We start from the raw sequence: 22164 nt of genomic DNA, 5'->3' as shown, positions 1-22164 counted from the left end.
AAAATGTGCGTCTCTCCTGGCAGCCACATCCAGCCTGTAATGTCGGGCAAAAAAGAGCTTAGAAGCCCAAGTAGCTGCACTACATATCTCTTGAAGAGAGAGTGCTCCAGTTTCAGCTCAAGAAGAGGAAATCGCTCTTGTGGATTGTGCCTTAAAGGCTTCAGGCGGAGGCCGGCCAGATAGCAGATATGATGAAACGATAGCTTCTTTGAGCCAACGGGCTATAGTGGCCTTAGACGCTGGAGACCCTCTGCGTGGACCTGACAAAAGAACAAAAAGATGGTCAGAGGTCCTGAAGGCATTTGACATGCGCAGATATTGCAACAGAGCCCTTCGCACATCCAGAAGGCGCAACTGCCCATAGGCTTCTGGAAACTCCTCTTTAGAAAAGAAGGGCAGGAAAATAGGCTGGTTTAGGTGAAATGTTGAAATTACCTTCGGCATGAAGGAAGGCACCAGACTCTGAGAATTGCAGAAATGGGTCTCGACAGGACAGTGCCTGGAGCTCAGATACCCGTCTCGCCGATGTCACGGCCACCAAAAAGACTGTCTTTAAGGTCACATCCTTCTCCGAAGCTCGCCTAAGTGGCTCGAAAGGCGAACACTGAAGGGCCTTTAAAACTAACCCCAGGTTCCAGGCTGGACACAAAGCCCGCACGGGAGGAGGAGCCGAAGCACCCCTCTAAGAAACCGTGTCACATCCGGGCAAGCAGCCAGAGAGAGGCCAGCGACCTTCCCTCGAAAACATGCTAAGGCTGCCACTTGAACACACAGGGAATTATAGGCCAAGCCTTTTTGTAAACCATCCTGCAAAAAGGCAAGTATCGGCGAGACAGAAGCCCGCATGGGTGTAATCGCTTTAGAAGCACACCGAGCACACCGAGCCTCAAATTGGCGCAAAATCCTGGCATAAGCCACGGAAGTGGAACGCTTGCGGGCCTGTAGGAGAGTGGAAATTATTTTACTGGAATATCCCTTGTCTCTCAATTGCGCCCTCTCAATAGCCATGCCGTAAGACCAAAGCGGCAGGCGTCCTCCTTGGTCACCGGGCCCCTGTGACAACAGGTTCGGTACCAGAGGTAACGGCAGGGGATCCTCTACCAGCATCCGCCGGAGGTCTGCATATCACAGCCTCCTGGGCCAATCCGGGGCAATGAGAACCACATCTCCTTGGTGGAGTCGAATCCGCAGGAGTACTCGCCCTATCAAGGGCCACAGAGGGAACATATACAGGAAGCCCTGAGGCCAGGGTTGAGCGCGGCCTGCGCTGCTAGTGCTATGCACTGAGTGCCTCCTTGGCAATTTATGTAGGCCACTGCTGTCATGTTGTCCGACAGAACTCTGACAGCCAATCCTTCCAGGATCAATTGAAGCCAGAAGCGACTGGAAAATTGCTTTCAACTCCAAGCGATTGATGGACCACTCCGACTCCTCGGGTGTCCAAAGACCCTGGGCATGCCTTCCCCGGCAATGTGCACCCCAGCCCTTCAGGCTGGCATCTGTTACCACCAGGCACCAATCGGGGAGCGCTAACGGCATTCCTCGCCGCAGCATGCTGTCTGAGAGCCACCACTCCATACTGAGCCGGGCTGCAGGGAGCCACATGAGTCTGCATTGATAATCCTGAGATATTGGAGACCACCATTGAAGCAGGGAACACTGCAGAGGTCTCAGGTGCGCTCTTGCCCAAGGCACCACTTCCAAAGTGGCCGTCATCGACCCCAACAGCTGGACTATGTCCCAAGCTCGCGGGCGAGGCATCCTCAGGAGCAGACGGACCTGGTTCTGAAGCTTGCACCGCCTTTGCTCGGGTAGGAAGACCATCCCCGAGGCTGTGTCAAACCGGACCCCCAAATATTCTAGAGATTGAGAGGGGGTCAGGTGACTTTTGGCTATATTGACGACCCAGCCCAGAGAATGCAGTACTGAGACCACTCTGGCTGTAACCTAATGACTCTCTTCTACAGAGTCTGCTCTGATGAGCCAGTTGTCTAGGTACGGGTGAACCCGGATACCCTGTCGCCTGAGAAAAGCAGCTACTACCACCTTGGAAAAGGTTCGGGGAGCTGTGGTGAGGCCAAAAGGCAAAGCCCGAAACTGGAAATGTTTTTCCATCACCGCAAAACGCAGAAACCTCTGGTGTGGGGGCCACATTGGTATGTGCAAGTAAGCTTCTTTCAGGTCCAGAGACGTGAGAAACTCTCCTGGCTGTACCGCCGCTATGACGGAGCACAGGGTTTCCATGTGAAAATGCCGCACGTTTTTAAAAAAAAAAAATCTTTATTAATATTTTCAATTACTCACAAACCAATGTGACTTAGCAATCCATCATCAATTCAACAGAAAAACTTGTTAACGCAAAAAGCGTAGGGAATCAATACAAACAATATTATCCGTCCACAATTAAAGAAAAGGTGATTCCAAGAAAAGGAAAAAAAGTTATTAAACAAAGCTACAAATTAATACACAATTGCCACCTCTGTGCTCAAACTCCAGCCTGCTATGTGGGAGGACATACAACTGTCACTTTAACTCTAGCGTCCAAGAAATATTTAAGCTGTTTAGGGTCCATAAATTGGAATTGTTTACCCTCAAACATTACTTGACATATACAAGGAAAACGTAATACAAAGTTTGCTCTCAAGGCCTCGACTCTGGGGCGCAGTTCCAAAAGGGCCTTGCGCCTCATTTGTGTTGGCCCAGAAAGGTCAGGATAAGTTCTAACCTTGGAACCCATAAAAAGCCTATCTAAGGGCCGGATGCACTAAACCTAACAAGCCCACAACTTGCGTTTTAAACTGGTTCCAGCCAGTTTAAAACGCAAGTAGTTTACCGGGGGCATGCACTAAGGGCATTTTCCCTGTCACAGTAGCAGGCAATGAAAACGGAATGCAAATTATCCAAAGGCTATTATAATGAGCTGCACTACCGTTGCAGCTCATTATAATGAGATGCACTACCGTTTTTCCGATTCCCTTACCGTGGGAACCCTAACGGGAGGTCTGCACCTCTCGTTAGGGCTCCTGTGAGGGAATCAGAAAGGAAAAGGGCCCCAAAAAAAGGTAAAAAAGAAAAAAAAAGCAGAGAGCGCACGTGAGGGGCGTCCTTTATGGACGTACTCTGCCTACGCTTGTGAGGGACTTCTATTATTTGTCTTTTCGCCGTTTTTTTTTAAGTTTTGTCTCCCCGGCGCTGCTCACCTTCTGTAGGTGTGCGAGGAGAAGGGAATCGGGGACGTGCGAGTCGATCCGGAGTTCGGGACGTCTCTTTCCATTATGCTCCTCTTCCAGGTCTCTTTAGCCAATCAGAGTGCGTTTAGCTGACACCAGCAAGCTAGACGCGCTTGATTGGCTGAAGAGACCTGGAAGAGGAGCATAACCAAATGCGACGTCCCGATTCTCCGACTGGCTACCGAGGAAATGGTGAATGCAATGGAGCTACAACGAGTAGCTCATTTGCATTCACTTTCCTTAGTGAATTCTCGTTCCCTACCGATTCGCTATGGAATCGGTAGGGAACGGGAATTACCAACGACTTTAATGCATCTGGGCCTAAGTGTCGCAGGGAAAGTCTTAATACGGCGTTCCGGTCTGGCTCAAGCACAAAAGTGACCAACATAGTCGTCCTGTGAGTAATACCTTCCAACGAACTTTCCAGGAAGGAAGATTCATTTCTTCACCCATCTCTCGCTTTGGGGGGGTCTCCCAAAGTCCCCAAAGTGTTCCAGAAGTAGTATGCCCGAGTTATGGGGGGCAATGAGTCTTTATCCATTCCTAGAATGTCTATCAAATATTTTTTTACCATCTCAATCGGAGGAATTAATGGAGATTTGGGGAAATTAAGGAATCGAAGATTAAGTCTTCGAGCCTGGTTCTCCAGGTATTCCAGACGTTTATGCAAAAAGTTATTATCTTTAATCAAAGCAGATTCCAAAGTCCCCATTTCTTGAATTTTGGTATCCACTTTTTCAATCTGAGAGGACTGCTGTGCAGTAACTTGTGCCTGTATCAGAACAGCTTCTGAGAGAGTTTTTATGTCGATTGAATTTTCTTTTAATATGCTTTGCATAGAGGAGTGTTGTATACCATATCCCACAGTGACTCAAGCGTCACAATAGTGAGTTTACTTATTCCACCTGATGGTAAAGGGGAATGAGATGGGGGCCCAGAACGAGAAAGTTTAGAAACAATGTCCTGTGGCAATACCTTTAAAGCCAATTCGGCCGAAAATGCTTCATCCTGGGTCCCGCTCCGATTTGCTGCAGTCCTCCCCTCTAGCAGTTGCGAATCCACCCCTTCGGTGTCCGTTTCTAGTAGGGCTGCTGCGAAAATCTCACTCCCCAGCTGTGGTGGTGCCCTGCGTTCCCTGGGGCTCAGGGAAGCCCCATCTCCGCTTCCTACTGACGTCAACGCGTCGGTAGCTGCAGAAGGAGTCGATGTACACAGACGTCCCAGTTGCAACATAGGAAGAAGAGGGTCCAGGAGCCGAGGGAAGCTCCTTTACCTTCCCCATCCGCTTTCCCATCGCGAACGAGGAGCCGAACGTCCCGCTAGTAGCGTCTCTCTGCAGCGTCTCCACGGAGCAAACACAGGTGCGTGCATTCAATGCGCCATCTTGGAATCGCAAAATGCCGCACGTTCAGAGACTTTTTGACTTCTTTTAAGTCTAGGATAGGCCGAAAAGACCATCCTCTTCGCGGCACCACAAAGTTAATGGAGTAACAGCCAGAGTATCATTCGGCGGGAGGCATAGGGGAAACCGCCCCTATATGAATCAAGCCTTGTAAGGTCTCCTCTACCGCCGCCTGTATGGCGGCAGAACCACATCTGGACTCCACAAACATGTCTCTTATCGAGGCATTGAATTCTATTCAGTAGCCTTCTCTGATCAGGTCCAAGACCCACTGATCTGAGGTAATCTTGGCCCACTCCTTGAGAAAGAGGGAAAGTTATCATCTTATCACAGGAATCGAGGAGGGGGCCGGCGCACCATCATTGAGAGGGTCGCCCTTGAACTCCAGGTCTTGAGCCTGCTGCTGCGGAACGTTTGCCCGAGTGAAAGGAGTTCCTCTGCTGAAAACGGGCACGCGAAGTGAACCCAGCAGAATGCCCCGGGCAGTACCTTCTAGCTTCAAGGAAGCGAGGTCTGTAATAGGAGGGAACTGCCTGACCCTTGGAAGAAGGCCGCAGCCTATCCTCGGGTAAGCGCTGGGGTTTGGCATCCCCCAGGCCTTTCACAATTTTCTCCAACTCCTCACCAAACAGGAGAAGGCCTTCAAAGGGCAACTTCACCAACCTTTGCTTAGAGGCCATGTCAGCTGCCCAATGCCGTAGCCACAGAAGACGGCTACAGCCATCTGTTTAGCCGAAGCTCTGACCAGATCATAAAGGGCGTCAGCCCAAAATGACAAGGCCGGCTCCATCCGCGGTGCCACCTCTGAAAGGGGCTCCGCTCCATCTCTGGGCTGTTCCACTGCCTGTTGTAACCAAGTGAGCCTGCTCCCAGGGTCTTCTATAGAGAGGACCTGCAAGGCATCAGTAATAAGCTTGGCAGCTCATCGAGGTGGAAAATCCTCACCGCGGAAGGATCATCTGGATCCAGTGGGAATCCTGCACCTTTCTTCTGGCTCTCCAGACCACGAAGGCCTGCCAGACCCCTCAGAGTCCTCACATCCCGACCACGGGGGGGGTGGGGGGGGGGGGGTGCGCCACTCTCCGAAGGGGAAACCACCCTTCTGCGCTTGTCTTGTGGCCATCTGTCAGGGGAAAATGCGCCTGACGGTAATCCAAGGCCAGACTCCACTGGAGGGGATACAGAAAGCAGGGCCGCAGGGGACCCCTGTGGAAGAGCTCTCTTTAACAGATATGCATTATGCAGCAATAAAACAAATTCAGGGGAAAATGGCTCACCCTGGCCTCCTGATTCCAGTCTGGGGGAAACAGCTCTTTTATCAGCCTCCACACGAGGTGCCCCTCCAGGCTCAAACCCCTCTGCCTCAGCGGGGGTCGTGCTATGCTGTTCCAAAATGGCGCCAGCTGCCAGCTCCATGGAGCGGGAAGGAACATTGCTCGCCATGCTTGGGCCAGCTCTACCGTCTGAAAAGCATGCCTTACAGAGCCCCACTGCAGATTTGCGCTTGCCACAAACGGAACAGCGCTTAACTTTCTCAGCAGCCATCGCTGAAAGGGGCGGAAATTCAAAATGGCGGATTCGCGCCAAAATTGTCCCAAACGCGGGCCCTCCTCGGAGGAGCTACAAAATGCTCTTACCTCACCAGACCGAGTCTCCGTGCTCCGGTCACGCTGCACAATCAGAAGAAAACCTCTTTTCTGGGATCTCAGTGCGACGCAACTTTTTTTTTTTTTTTTTTAACGCTGTGAGGAAAGTTTGAGGCAACAGCGAAAGAGGCAAATTTCCAACTCCGGAGGATCAGTAGCGTGAGAAAGGCAGTGAAAGGGCGAACCAATGTGCCTGCATCCACAGCGTGGGCAAAGACAGGGTCAGGGCTTGCCTATTTGTCTACTTCCACATCGGGGGCCGGGTAAGGCAGGGAAAGGGCTAACCTATTTGCCTTTAAAGTGGGCACCATCAGCCACAACACCCCTGCTACAACTGGCAAAAGCACAGGAGCCACCCCAGGCAGATTTTCTGAAGGAGCTTGAACAAGCTGCAACCACCCTGCTGGGGAGATAGAGAATACTGAAGAGGCAGATGGAGCTAGTTGGCCACGAGGCACTATGGTTCTTCAGTGCTATCTCCCCCTGTTGGTTGATGGACACAACCCACTCGTAATGGATTCATCTGCTTGATGACAAGGAAACAATAGTATTACCATAAATAATTTATCCAGAATGGGTTTGATAATACTGACCAAATAGTTTCTGTGAAAATGGGCTATACATGCAGTTACATATATAGCTGTATCAGAGCCAGAGTGGTGAAAATCAATTCATATGAAGTATGACAGCAAGGCAGAAAACTGCAAATGAGATATGGTGGCTAAGGGACCAAAGGAAACTGGTTAACCTGGTAGTGAGCAGGAAGAAAGGAAGAACAGGCAAAGGGGAGAAAAGGGTGTTACTAATTTGATCACAAATTTCTTCTGCAGGTTTTGGCTAGCAATTTTATATAGCAGTGATCACAGTTATAAATCCACTATGCCTCTGTTGAAATAGGTATACTTGTAAACAGAACAAAGTTAGAGAAGATTGGAATGCTCAAATACTAAATGGCTGATTTTATCCAGAATCAGTTTTACAGTGCAGTCTTAAAATCCTTAACTCACTTACCTAGTGTGTCTTTCAAATTCTTAACAAGCGATCCCTTTTTCAAGCTATTCTTTCGCTCCACATAGTTTGAGGGCACATATCCGGTTTTGTTGGCAGTGTTTCTTACCCTCCACCATGTTTTAGAATCATCTAGTAGCCACAGGCGCTCGTTCTTTTTGATGTCAAGTTCTTGGTCTTGTTGTGCTGTGTAATCCCATTTTGCTATAACAATGACCTCTTCTGTCATTTTTCATGGACACACTGCCAGCAAAAACATTAAAAAGTTTTAAGTTCAAAATCTTTTATTCTGCTATAATGATAATAGTCAACTATGAAGATAATTTATTAGGTAAAATTTGTGTTTAAATATTTGAACATATAGAAATATTAGTGATTTCAAGTTAGCACCTATGTTGTCTGTGGGAGAGTACTACTACTTAGTTATGGGAAAATTAGGTTCTTACCTTGGTAATTTTCTTTCCTTTAGTCATAGCAGATGAAGCCATTACGTATGGGTTATGTCCATCAACCAGCAGGGGAGATAGAGAGCACTCAAACTTTCACAGTGCCCTCTTGGCCAGCCAGCTCCACTGCCTCATCAGTATTTGAAGCTTCCAAAGCAGTATGGCAAACCGCAATGGGAATCACAAGAGCTTTCCTCACAGCGAATGATGGCCCATCACAAGGGCATGAACTCATAAAGGAGGGAATGCACATCCTCCTGGAGGGAATAAACTCATTCTCCTTATTGTATAAGTGGAGGGGAACACACACGCCTCCTGGAGGGAATCACACATCCTCCCAACACACTGGAGGGAATGAACTCATCCTCCTATTTATAGTACTGGAGGGGAACACACGCGCCTCCTGGAGAGAATCAACACATCCTCAAAAAAAAAACATGCTAGAGGGAATGAACACATCCTCCTAAATTTAAACTGAACATGAATCCTGAAGATTGTTTTCCAACTTTCTCCCAAGGAAGGAATTTCAGGAAATTAGAACAGAACCTGAAAAAACAGATTCACAGCATACAGACAATCATACAGGGAGGGCTCATGGCTTCATCTGCTATGACTAAAGGAAAGAAAATTACCAAGGTAAGAACCTAATTTTCCCTTCCTTGTCATCAAGCAGATGAAGCCATTACGTATGGGATGTAACAAAGCAATCCCTAGATAGGGTGGGAACAAGCCACACCACGCGCTAGCACTTGTGCACCAAAACGCGCATCCCTCCTGGCAGCCACATCCAGCCTGTAATGTCGGGCAAAGGAGAGCTTAGAAGCCCATGTTGCTGCACTGCATATCTCTTGAAGAGAGAGTGCTCCAGTTTCAGCCCAAGAGGAAGAAATCGCTCTAGTAGAATGTGCCTTAAAGGCTACAGGCGGAACCCTGCCGGCCAGCAGATAAGCTGAAAAGATAGTTTCTTTGAGCCAGCGGGCAATAGTGGCCTTAGACGCTGGAGACCCTCTGCGAGAGCCGGATAGTAAAACAAACAGATGATCAGAAGTCCTGAAAGAGTTAGTAACTCGCAGATACTGCAGCAGAGTCCTGCGCACATCCAAAAGGTGCAGCTGCCCAAAAGATTCTGGAAACTCTTCCTCTGAAAAAGAGGGCAAGAAAATAGGCTGGTTTAAGTGAAAGGCTGAAACCACCTTAGGCATAAAGGAAGGCACGGTCCGAACCGTGACTCCGGACTCTGAAAATTGCAGAAATGGGTCTCTACAGGACAGCGCCTGGAGCTCTGACACCCGTCTCGCCGAGGTAATGGCCACCAGAAAAACGGCCTTCAGTGTCAAGTCTTTCTCCGATGCTTGCCGAAGCGGCTCAAAAGGAGATGCCTGCAGGGTTTTCAAAACTAGCCCCAGGTTCCAAGCTGGACAGGGTGCTCGCACTGGAGGTTGGAGCCGAAGCACCCCTCTAAGAAACCGTACCACATCTGGGTGAGCAGCCAAAGACACGCCTTCCACCTTACCACGAAGGGAGGCCAACGCTGCCACCTGCACCCGCAGGGAATTATAGGCCAAGCCTTTTTGTACACCTTCCTGCAAAAAGTCCAGAATCGGCGAGACAGGAGCCCGCATTGGAACAATGGCTCTGGAAGCACACCAAGACTCAAACAGACACCAAATCCTGGCATAAGCCATGGAAGTGGACCGCTTGCGGGCTTGCAGGAGAGTGGAAATAACTTTATTGGAATAACCTTTATCCCTCAATTGCGCCCTCTCAATAGCCATGCCGTAAGACCAAAGCGGCCTGCGTCCTCCATGGCTACCGGTCCCTGAGTCAACAGGTTCGGTACCAGAGGTAACGGCAGAGGAGCCTCCAGGAGCATCTGTCGGAGGTCTGCATACCAAGGTCTCCTTGGCCAATCCGGGGCGATGAGGACCACTTCTCCTGGGTGCAGCCGAATCCGCAAGAGCAGGCGCCCTATCAAGGGCCATGGGGGAAACACAAAGTAGACCTGGAGGCCAGGGTTGAGCCAAGGCATCCAACCCCGCCGAGCGAGGATCTCTCCGTCTGCTGAAGAAGCACGGGACTTTGGTATTGGCACTTGTCGCCATTAGATCCATCACGGGCTTGCCCCATTTGGCACAGATCTGCAGGAATACTTCGTCTGCCAGATTCCATTCTGCTGGATCGATCTGATGCTTGCTCAGATAATCGGCCTGCACATTGCTCTGACCTGCAATATGAGCTGCCGACAGACACTGAAGATGCAGCTCGGCCCAGTGGCCAATCAGTTCGGCCTGCGCGGCTAGTGCTCTGCACCTTGTTCCGCCTTGTCGATTTATATAGGCCACCGTTGTCGTGTTGTCCGACATCACTCTGACAGCCAATCCTTCCAGGGTCACTTGAAAGGCCAGAAGCGCCTGAAACACCGCTTTCAACTCTAGGCGGTTGAGGGACCACTCCGACTCCTCGGGTGTCCATAGACCCTGGGCATGCTTCCCCTTGCAGTGTGCGCCCCAGCCCTTCAGGCTGGCATCTGTTACCACTAGGCACCAAACGGGGAGCGTCAGCGGCATTCCTCGCCGCAGCATGCTGTCCGAGAGCCACCACTCCATGCTGAGACGGGCCGCAGGGAGCCAAGTAAGTCTGCATTGGTAATCCTGAGAAATAGGAGACCATCTCCGGAGTAGGGAATACTGTAGAGGTCTCAGGTGCGCTCTCGCCCAGGGTACCACTTCCATCGTGGCTGTCATCGATCCCAGCAGCTGGACAATGTCCCAAGCTCGCGGGCGGGGCATCCTCAGGAGCAGACGGACCTGATTCTGAAGCTTGCACCGCCTTAGCTCGGGTAGGAACACATAGCCCGAGACTGTGTCGAACCTGGCCCCCAAAAACTCTAGAGATTGTGAAGGGGACAGGTGACTTTTGGCCATATTGACGACCCAGCCTAGAGATTGCAGTACTGAGACCACTCTGGCTGTAGCTTGGAAGCTCTCTGTTGCAGAGTCTGCTCTGATAAGCCAGTCGTCTAGGTACGGGACCTGATACCTTCTCGCCTGAGAAAAGCAGCTACTACCACCATTACCTTCGAAAAGGTTCGGGGAGCTGTGGCGAGGCCAAAAGGCAAGGCCCTGAACTGGAAATGTTTTCCCAACACCGCAGACCTCAGAAACTTCTGGTGCGGGGGCCAAATCGGTATGTGCAAGTAAGCTTCTTTCAGGTCTAGAGACGTGAGAAACTCTCCTGGCTGAACCGCCGCAATGACAGAGCGCAGGGATTCCATGTGGAAATGCCGCACTCTCAGGGACTTGTTCACTTCTTTTAAGTCCAGAATAGGGCGAAAGGACCCACCTTTTCACGGCACTACAAAGTAGATGGAGTATTGGCCGCAGCCTTGCTCGGCGGGAGGCACCGGGGTCACTGCCCCTAACTGAATCAGACCTTGTAAAGTCTCCTCCACCGCCACCCGTTTGACGGCAGAACCGCATCGGGACTCCACAAACACGTCTCTTACTGGGGCGTTTAATTCTATTCTGTATCCATCTCTGATCAGGTCCAGAACCCACTGATCTGAGGAAATCTTGGCCCACTCCTCGACAAAGAGGGAAAGCCGTCCTCCGATGACAGGCATCGAGGAGAGGGCCGGCGCACCATCATTGAGAGGGTCGCCCCTGAACTCCTGGTCTTGAGCCACCGGCTGCGGAACGCTTGTCCGAGCAAAAGGAGTTCCTCTGCTGACCACGGGCACGTGAAGTGAACCCAGCAGAACGCCCTGGGCGGTACCTTCTAGCTTCACGGACGCGAGGTCTGTACGAGGAGTGGACCGCCTGGCCCTTAGAGGAAGGCCTCTGCCTATCTTCGGGCAAGCGCTGGGGTTTTGGATCACCCAGGCCTTTCACAATTTTCTCTAACTCCTCACCAAATAGGAGAAGTCCTTGAAAAGGCAACTTCACCAACCTTTGCTTAGAGGCCATGTCCGCTGCCCAGTGTCGTAGCCACAGACAGCGAGCCGCCACTGCTACTGCCATTTGTTTAGCCGAAGCTCTGACAAGGTCATAAAGGGCATCAGCCAGAAAGGACAAGGCCACCTCCATCCGCGGAGCCACATCCAAGAAGGGCTCCGCTCCATCTCCGGGCTGAGCCACTGCCTGTTGCAGCCAAGCTAGGCAGGCTCTCACAGCATAACAGCTGCATGCAGACGCCCGAACAGTGAGACCTGCAATTTCAAAGGACCGTTTCAACGCTGTTTCCAGCCTACGGTCTTGAACGTCCTTCAGGGCAACACCTCCTTCAACAGGGAGGGTAGTTCTCTTTGTCACCGCAGTGACTAGGTCAACCACTGTAGGCATTTGAAAACGAGCCATATGTCCCTCACGCAGAGGGTATAACTGCCCCATAGCCCTGGAAACTCTCAAAGGTCCCTCGGGATCAGCCCACTGAGCCGAAACAAACTCTAGGATGGAGTCATGCAAAGGGAAGGCCCGAGCAGTTTTCTTGGTACTAGCCATCCTGGGATTACCCGAGGAGGCCATGCCACTGTCAGGATCTTCAATCGAGAGGGCCTGCAGGGTATCTGAAATAAGCGCTGGCAGCTCATCACGGTGGAAAATCCTCACCGCGGAGGGATCATCCAGATCCTGTGGTAAATCCGCACCTGACTCTGGTTCCTCAGACCAAGAACGTCTGTCAGAGTTCTCCGAATCCTCACACCCCGACCACGGGGGGGAAAAAGGTGCACCACAATCTGAAGGGGAATTAAACCTTCTGCGCTTATCTTTAGGCCAAGCATCCGGGAAAAAAGCCTCACTGGGCAGTCCCAGGCCAGAATCCATCGGGTGGGCAATCAGAGGAGCCTCAGGCGACCCTTGAGGAAAGGCTCTTTTCATCATGTATGCTTTATGCAGCAAAAGCACAAAATCCGGGGAGAAAATCTCACCCTGGGCACCCAAATCCTGTCCGGTGCTAGCCACTCCTGAAATAACCTCATCTCGAGGTGCCCCACCCGGCTCAGGTCTCTCCGTGTCCACGGAGGCCGCTCCATGCGGTGTAAGCAAAATGGCGCCCGCTGCCAGCTCAGAGCGGGAAGAAACATCGCTCGCCATGCTCGGGCCGGCTCCTACGCCAATACAGCACGATTTACAGAGCCCTGCTGCTGATTTGCGCTTGCCACAAGTGGAACAGCGCTGTACATTGTCCGCAGCCATTGCCGAAAAACGGCGGTAAAATCCAAAATGGCGGTTCGCGCCAAAATCGCCCCGATCTCGGGCCCACCCCGGAGGAGTTGGAAAACACTCTTACCTCAAAGGATCTAGTGTACAACTACGATCCTGCTGAAAATCAGGTCAAAAACCTCTGTTCCAGCGTCTCTGCGTTTAAAAACGCGACGCGACTTTTTTTTTTTTTTTTTTTTAAGCTGTGAGGAAAGCAGAGGTATTGAAGACTCCGGAGGCTCAGATGAGTGGGAAAGGCAGGGAAAGGGCGAACCTATATGCCTGCATCCACTGTTGGTGGGTAAGGACAGGGAAAGCAAGGCAATATGTCCACATCCACAGAGGTATGGGTAAGGCAGGGAAAGGGCTAACCTATGTGCCTTTAAAGTGAAGCTGCTATAGCCTCCAACACCCCGGTTAACAACTGGCAAGCCAGGAACCACCTCCCGGCAGATTTTTCTGGAGCTCGAACAAGCTGCAGCCACCCTGCTATGGGAGATAGAGAATACTGAAGAGGCAGTGGAGCTAGCTGGCCAAGAGGGCACTGTGAAAGTTTGAGTGCTCTCTATCTCCCCTGCTGGTTGATGGACATAACCCATACGTAATGGCTTCATCTGCTTGATGACAAGGAATCTGAAATTGTAGAGAATGCTTTAAGGCACGTCCACCATATATGGCCTAGTGTACCTCAAGAACCACATTGCCTCCAGAACGCTGGACTGGACTGTGGAAACCATTTGCTGAAGCGATCTGGTGTCAAGTACAAGCAATATAAGATCTTAATATTATTTTCTTTAATACTGGATGCTATGGCAATTTTTGCTAAAGTCCTCTGGGACAATAGTAATGTTCAATTCTCTCTCCCATTTCTGCCTATGTGTAACAGGAGCTGGCAACGAGACCCAGAGGTAAACATAAAGAGTGTTAACTAAAAACTTTGTAGAACAAAAGTCATCAAAGACATCTTCTAAGATAAAGCTTATTCCCCTGTCAAATGTTCCCTGTAGCATTTAATCATTAAAAGATGCTTTAGCTGCAAGTAAACCAAACAACTAAATACAATTTCCCACTAGTACACTGGTAAAACTAATACTGTAACAAAAACAACCAGAGTACACTCCAATGGATGATTGAGAGAGGACCGACCCCAGAGTGCTTCAAACTTAAAAAAAAATTTTGATGATGGAGAGGTCCTCAGAATGTTAACTCACCCAAGCGAAGTGGCACTAGAAAGTGAAACCCGCTTCTAAGGGTGGACAAGTGTCTCGTTCATAGGACGTCTCCAATTTTTAATGAGATCATTAAGCACTACCAGTACTACTGAAATTTTATCGTGATAATCCTAAATCTCAAAAAAGTAAATAAATTATAAACATTAGAGTCTGTCCTCTCACATCCCCAATCAACCTCATACACACACTACTCACTACACTCAATTAACAAGATATATTCTGTTATTCATTCCCATTCGCTTCTTTACTATATATCTACATCCAAGGTATGTGTATACCACATCAATCTCACTCTCAATTTTAGGCAACAATAGAAGGCTGCCTAAAGATCATCTTAAAGACTTATTTGTCCCTGCCCCTCTTCAAATCCTTGCTCAAAGTCCACCTCTTCAATGTCGCCTTCAGCACCTAACCACCATATTCAGGAAATCTAGACTGCCCCAACTTGACATTTCGTCCTTTAGATTGTAAGCTCCTTTGAGCAGGGACTGTCCTTCTTTGTTAAACTGTACAGCGCTGCATAACCCTAGTAGCGCTCTAGAAATGTTAAGTAGTAGTAGTAGTAATAAGGATACATAAGCTCATTGGCTATAAGATTTTATAATGTCCATGACTACCTTAAAATAGCATATCACCAGAGAACTTAGGATATCAACGTATCTACTTACAGGCAGCCATCTTATAAAATGTTACGTGTACACAGGTATAGTTTCCTAATAAGATCTCCTAGCAGGCACTGATATTTAATTTCCTAATATACACTCCGTCTCTGTGATACTTGCTCTCTAAATATAATGCCCACACTGAATAAGGGATAGTAGCCACCATCTCCCACAAAAAACGTGACAAAGGAAAGATCCTTTGAAGGGATTTATGTCTCTCCTGTGGCAGGGAGTGGTCCTAAGAGCTCTCCTCCAAGAAGTCCACTCCTTGGACACCCAGGAACAATCCAACTCAGACTCAGCAAAATATTCTTCATAGGTCTGGTAAGTCCCTACCTACCTCGGCCTGCTGGCAGGGCCAGGACCTACACACGGGCAATCAGGCTGCAGTGGCTCCCCTACCCTCCAAGGCAGCTTCCTCACCAGATGGACTGGAGAGGGTGACTACATCGGACGGTGCTGGCTCTGCCACCTGTCAGGGCACAAACGTCAATAACTGCCCGACAGGCAAAGCATGAGCCTCCAGGATGGGCTGGAGTGCCTCAAGAGTTGGCGCAGATGTCCTTGATGCCTCGGCATTACGTGGTCCCAGGTCTATTCGAAGGCAGGCATCAGTGAAGATGGTGGGGGAGGCAGAAAGCGCCAGCATGACTACAGCATGTAAAGAAGTCAGTGTCAAATCGAGAATAGGTTCCCAGCCTCAGGGAGACTAATGGGTCGGCACTGCTACTACAGTGGAGAAGCGATCCTCACAGCACTGATGCTTCTCGGGTACTATGTTGACGCCCCAGAGCTCCTGGCATTGTATGTCGAGGACCACCGATGTCAATGCTTTTTTTTGCCTCAGTGTCAGGTCTGTGTGAGCTCGACCTGCAGTCCCACTACTGGCACTCAACATAAAAGCAGGTGGCAACCTCCTCAGTGCCTAACCATCGCTAGTGTCCGATACAGCTCCAGAGGTCATAGGGACTGATGTTGATAAATCAGACTGCTGAAGGGCAGTCTCTCTGATAATCTCCTTGGATTTCATGGTCCTCCTATGCATTCGAGCATAAGTAGGAGAAGTTAGAGGATCATGGTCCCTTCCCAGACATTTGAGGCATTCCTTATGGGGGTTGGTGACTGACATGGTCCGAGTACACCAAACACATTTCTTGAACCCACTGACAGGTTTCTATAACTGTGGGGAAGATAGTCGCAGCAAAATCAAACTCAATTGTGCAGGGAGAAAGAAAATTGAACACAAAAGACAGACTGGGAGCCCAAGCCTAAAATGGCCTTGGGCTGCAAAAAAAGGAAGCAAAGAAAAGTGCCGAAAAATGCTAAAGGGAGGAAAAGAAGGGGATAAACTGGTAGACACACCAGAAGGAGCAAGAATAAATTCCTGCTTATCCTCGGAGAAAAACTTTTTCAGGATTTTCTAGAAATATGTGGAGATCCATCCATGTTGGAATGATCGACTGACGCTACCCACATGTCACTGAATTATAGAATATATCCTCTGAGAAATACTCTTTCTACTACTGCATTATACATAAGTACATAAGTATTGCCACACTGGGACAGAATAAAGGTCCATCAAGCCCAGCATCCTGTTTCCAACAGTGGCCAATCCAGGTCACAAATACCTGGCAATATCCCCCCCAAAAAGTTCAATACATTTTACGCTGCTTATCCCAGAAATAAGCAGTGGATTTTCCCCCAAGTCAATTTAATAATGGTCTATGGACTTTTCCTTTAGGAAGCTGTCCAAACCTTTTTTAAACCCCGTAAGCTAACCATCTTTACCACATTCTCTGGCAATAAATTCCAGAGTTTAATTACACGCTGAGTGAAGAAAAGTTTTCTCCGATTCATTTTAAATTTACTACTTTGTAGCTTCATCGCATGCCCCCTAGTCCTAGAATTTTTGGAATGAGTAAGCAATTCACATCTATCCGTTCCACTCCACTCATTATTTTATAGACCTCTATCAAATCTCCCCTCAGTCATCTACTCTCCAAGCTGAACAACCCTAGCCACTTCAACCTTTCTTCATAGGGAAGTCGTCCCATCCCCTTTATCATTTTCATCGCCCTTCTCTGTACCTTTTCTAATTCCACTATATCTTTTTTGAAATGCAGTGAACAGAACTGAACAAAATATTCAAGATGCAGTCACATCATAGACCGAAGCAAAGGCATTATAACATCCTCACTTTTGTTTTCCACTTCTTTCCTAATAATACCTAACATTCTATTTGTTTTCTTAGCCGCAGCAGCACACTGAGCAGAGGGTTTCAATGTATCATCAATGACGACGCTGTGATCCCTTTTTTGGTCGGAAACTCCTAAAGTGGAACCTTGCATTACGTAGCTATAATTCGGGTTCCTCTTTCCCACATGCATCACTTTGCACTTGCTCACATTAAACGTTATTTGCCATTTAGACGCCCAGCCTCCCAGTCTCGTAAGGTCCGCTTGTAATTTTTCACAATCCTCTCGCAATTTAACAACTTTGAATAACTTTATGTAGTCAGCAAATTTAATTACCTCACTAGTTAACTCCCATCTCTAGATCATTTACAAATATGTTAAAAAGCAGCAGTCCCAGCACAGACCCCTGGGGAACCCTATCTACCCTTGTCCATTGAGAATACTAACCATTTAACCCTACTCTCTGCTTTCTATCTTTTAACCAGTTTTTAATCCACTATAGGACACTACCTCCTATCCCACTGACTCTCCTGGAGTCTTTCATGAGGTACTTTGTCAAACGCCTTTTGAAATTCGAAATACACAATATCAACTGGCTCACCTTTATCCACATGTTTGTTCACCCCTTCAAAGAAATGTAATAGATTGGTGAGGCAAGATTTCCCTTCACTAAAACCATGTTGGCTTTGTCTCATTAATCCATATGTTTGAATATGCTCTATAATTTTGTTCTTTATAACAGTCTCTATTATACTTCAAGGAAAAGAGGATCCTGAAAATGGCCCCTATCCCTCTACTGAAAATAACCCAAATTAAAGTTACTTAGGGAAGGAATTTTTCCAGAGCAAATTCCCTTCACTCCCAGTTCCAGTTACCACAGGGAAATAACATATGTGAAAATAACAGAATTAAATTATTACGTCTTTAACACTGATCTGCGTATCACAGCCATGCAATTCTTTATTACAGAACTGACTGTTTGCTTTAATTTGTTATTTCTGCTCACTAATGATAGTACTGGAAACGAGACATGAACTCATACTTTCATTTCTAGACAAATCAGGTTACATGATTTAAAGTAAGAGCTCTCTGACCTGAAATTTTCAACCCCATTTTGTTACTGGCCTATTCAGTCTAGCTTCCAAGTAGACTATGCAACCCATTCCTATCAGTATTACAAAACATGTTTTCAGTGATTAATGCACAAAACCAACCAAAACATTAGGAAAACAACATTTCTATGTCTACTGAATTCTTTTTTAATCTGATGTTTTACAAATACCTTTTATTCTTTCCTGCCAACATCCAACTGGTACACTGGAGGGAAAAGCACACCAAATTCTGAGCAGATAAGCTTGTGAAAAGTTAAAAAAATGGAGGAGTGGCCTAGTGGTTAGGGTGGTGGACTTTGGTCCTGGGGAACTGAGGAACTGAGTTCAATTCCCACTTCAGGCACAGGCAGCTCCTTGTGACTCTGGGCAAGTCACTTAACCCTCCATTGCCCCATGTAAGCCGCACTGAGCCTGCCATGAGTGGGAAAGCATGGAGTACAAATGTAACAAAACAAAAAAAAAAAGATGAGTAGTATAAGATTCTTCCTCTGTTAATCACTCCTTAGGATTTGGGTTTAAGGGAAATTAATATTCTTTTTCTCTAACCAAGGGTTCTAGACAGGGGCGTCCTCCTCTTTACAGCCATTGCTACCGACACTGAGGGCTCATTCTGAGATTAGGAGGGTTGAGGTGAGGAGTGTGGAAATTAAGATGTCAGTCTTTCCTAATGACATGCTCCTGTATTTACCAAATCCTATACAAACCATACCAAAAGTATTGGCTTAAGGCTCTTGGGCACTCAGGCTACACTGTCAATTGGGAAAAGCCATAATGAATTCAAATATTTAGGCACTAATTTTAGACTAACTTTAGACGATACAGTTCAGTTTAATGTCCAGCTCTTATTTTCTAGAGTGCTGGATATATGCAACACATGGACACCATTATGGATACCATGGTAAGGTCAGCTGAAAGCAATTCACATGACAGTAATTCCAAATGAATGATGTACTTCAAATGCAGTCTTTGCCTGTCACAAGATCATTCTTTAAAACAAATGGATATATTAAGCAGATTACTTTGGCAGTCAAAAATTCACAGAATTTCTCTCAAAACCTTGAAACTCTCTAAAGAACTGGGTAATGTGTGCTTCTTGGATTTTGATAGGTATCTCTATTACAAACTGTCTGCTGGTGGATGCAAAAACATTTGTCTAATAATATCCCCATTTGGCTAGTTTTACAAAGGTAATTAGCAAAACCTCATATCCTACAAATGTTAGGGATGAAAGGGTTTCCATATATGCAGAACTAGCCAATACACCTTGAAACATTCACAGCAGTTCAGGCACTGGATGTGACTTTTGGCACACCCCATAAGAACCGTGATGGTGATGCCACTATAGGGAAATTCTTAAATTCCAAATTGGGAAGACATCAGTCTACTGGAAAGCAAGGGCAGGCAAGACAGTAAAAAGGTGTACTTTCTGGAAATTCACAGCGCAGACATTTCCACATTTTTGTTGCAAGTTCTACCTTTATAGTGCATTTATTTTATGAAGTAACTATAAACTACAACTAAAAGGAGAATGGAATAAAGGAGATCCAATAAGAAAAAAATATAATAAATCATTCATTACACTGGAATTAAACAATCTTCCATCAAACCTGACCTAAAAAAAATTAGGTTTCCAAAGATGATTCAGAATTTGAGATATAAGTAGACAAAAAAAAAGTGGCCAATTGTTCAGGCTCCCATGGGGGAGGGGGAAATAACCTTGCTTCTGATAAATCATTTTACATTTGAAGGGATAAAAATAAAGAATGTAAGGCCCACACAGCAGTAACCATTGGTTTAATGTCGAAAGTTCAAACTATAAATTTGAGTTCCTCAACATCTGGATAAATTCTAAACTGTAGAAGCCAAAAATGTATTATCCTGACTAGGAAAAAAAATAACCTAAAAATCTGATCTTTAGACTCCAAAAGAAAAGTAATCAGCAATGTTAAAGATCTCATCTCAGGAAACAAGAAGACCTCTCCAAATTAAGTATACTAGCATTTTTTTTTAACACTGTCCTAATTCCTCTATCCTCTTTATTTGATGAATTCATCATTAAAGGATGGCTTTAACAGCAAATAAGCAGTGACTAAGGCCAAAATTTTATATCAGCGCCAATAAAATTTCATGTAATTTAAAGAATAGTGTTTGGCACCAGGATCTGCGCCCAATTTTAGGTATGAAGATTTACACTCGCCTAAATTACATGTTGATCTCCCTTAGTCTATAAAACTGCACATAAATTCCAGGAACACCCCAGATTCGCCCATGCCCCTCCTAGAGCCATACTCCCTTTTTGGATCTGCACGTAAATTTCCCAGTGCCTAAAAATGTGAGTGTAAATTATAATTCATGCCAATTTGTGCCAATTATCAGTACCCAATTACTGCCGCTAACTGGCTTGTTATTCAATTAAATTCACGTGGAAATTGGGCACACGGAATTTCCACACTCAATTTTGAGCACCATATATAGATAGAATTAAGCCGTACATTCGAATAGATGCCTCAGAAGTGCGCCACTCTCCGACGGGGAATTTACCCGTCTGTGTTTTGCGTCCTTTTCGGCATGAAAGCTTTATGCATTAAAAGCACAAACTCCGGGGAGAAACACTCACCCTGACCCTCCGTCTCCGAATCAGGAGAAACGAGAACAGGAGCACCTCTGGTAGCCTCTAACCGAGGCATCCCCCTGCACTCAAACTCCTCTGCAACAGCGAGGGTCGAGGCGTGCGGCGCTTCTAAATGGCGCCCACTGCCAGCTCCATTGAGCGGGAAGAATCATCGCTCGCCATGCTCGTACCAGCTCTAGCGTCTAAAGAGCACGTCTTACAGAGCCCTGCTGCTGATCTACGTTTACCACAACGGGAGCAGCGTTTAACTGCTTCAGCAGCCATCGTCTGACCGGACAGAATTATATAACTAAAATGGCAGCTTCGCGCCAAAACTTACCCCGATCGGAATGGCGTCCACGGGACCTCCCCGGAGGAGATGGGCACTGCTCTCACTTCAAAAGACCGAGTCAAACGAGCTCTGGTCAAGTTGCATGTGGAAAATAGCCTCAGAATAGCCACGCAGAACCAATGTGTATTCCTTTTTTTTTTTTTTACGCTGTGAGGAAAGTTGGAGGCAGGCAGCAACAGAGGTACACCGGTAGGCAGGGGGACGGGTAAGGCAGGGAAAGGGCGACCCTATATGCCTTCAAAGTGGGCACCACCAGCCACAACACCCCTGCTTCAACTGGCAAAAGCACAGGAGCCACCCCAGGCAGAATTTTTCCAGGAGCTGATCAAGCTACATCCACACCTGCTGGGAGATTGAGCAATACTAAAGGCAGATGGAGCTAGCCGTCCATAGAGCACTATGGTTTTTTAGTGTTCTCTATCTCCACCTGCTGGTAGGCGGACATAACCCATCAGTTAATGGATTCATCTGCTGCTGACAAGGAATGTATAGTTTTGCGAATAGATGGCAGCCATGTTGAATTTTGACATTTTCATATTTAACAGTAGCGCATTTTGGTGAAGCCACTCTAAAAATAGACCTTACTCATTTGCCACTGAAATCTACAGAGTATTTACTTAAGTATGCAAAGTCAACTATGTGCAGTAGCCTCCGTGCTCTTCTTTCTGAGCCAACAGAAGCCCCCTTTCTACCACACAGAGATATTCTGCAATGACTGCATTCAACTTGGTTATGAATTAGGTGTTCAATTATGGGGATCTTGAAAGATTAAACTCTTGAAAGCTATGGAAGGCTTTGGTTTTGCACCATTTCGCAGAGGAAAATAAAACAGAAGATTGGAGACTGCCACATTTGGTTAAGGGTCATGCATACTCAATTTTATACTATCTCTGAGGGAGCTGTTACATCCTGGCATCATGCAATGGTGTCACCTAATTGTGTGGCTAATTAAAACCCGCTGGATGACAGAGATTATCATCACTTGTTTAGTTTCCAATACTTGAACATATTGTTTGCACACTATTCCATTATGTACCGAGAAACAATTTGTTGTAATATCATAGCCC

At 47.3% G+C, this 22164-nt stretch overlaps 1 protein-coding gene across 1 annotated transcript in view; it reads right to left on the bottom strand.

Moving 5' to 3' along the window:
• NCK2 (NCK adaptor protein 2) overlaps nucleotides 1–22164 on the bottom strand; it is a 157850-nt gene that overhangs the window by 68599 nt on the left and 67087 nt on the right. Inside the window, exon 3 of the mRNA XM_030201460.1 lies at nucleotides 7290–7529. Within this exon, the coding sequence (XP_030057320.1) occupies nucleotides 7290–7515 (226 nt within the window). The 5' untranslated portion in view covers nucleotides 7516–7529. The remainder of the gene's footprint in view (nucleotides 1–7289; nucleotides 7530–22164) is intronic.

Source organism: Microcaecilia unicolor, chromosome 4 (assembly GCF_901765095.1).
Source record: "Microcaecilia unicolor chromosome 4, aMicUni1.1, whole genome shotgun sequence".
Taxonomy (NCBI): domain Eukaryota; kingdom Metazoa; phylum Chordata; class Amphibia; order Gymnophiona; family Siphonopidae; genus Microcaecilia; species Microcaecilia unicolor.
Note: the sequence above shows the minus strand (reverse complement) of the source record. Positions and strands in the feature narration are given on the sequence as shown.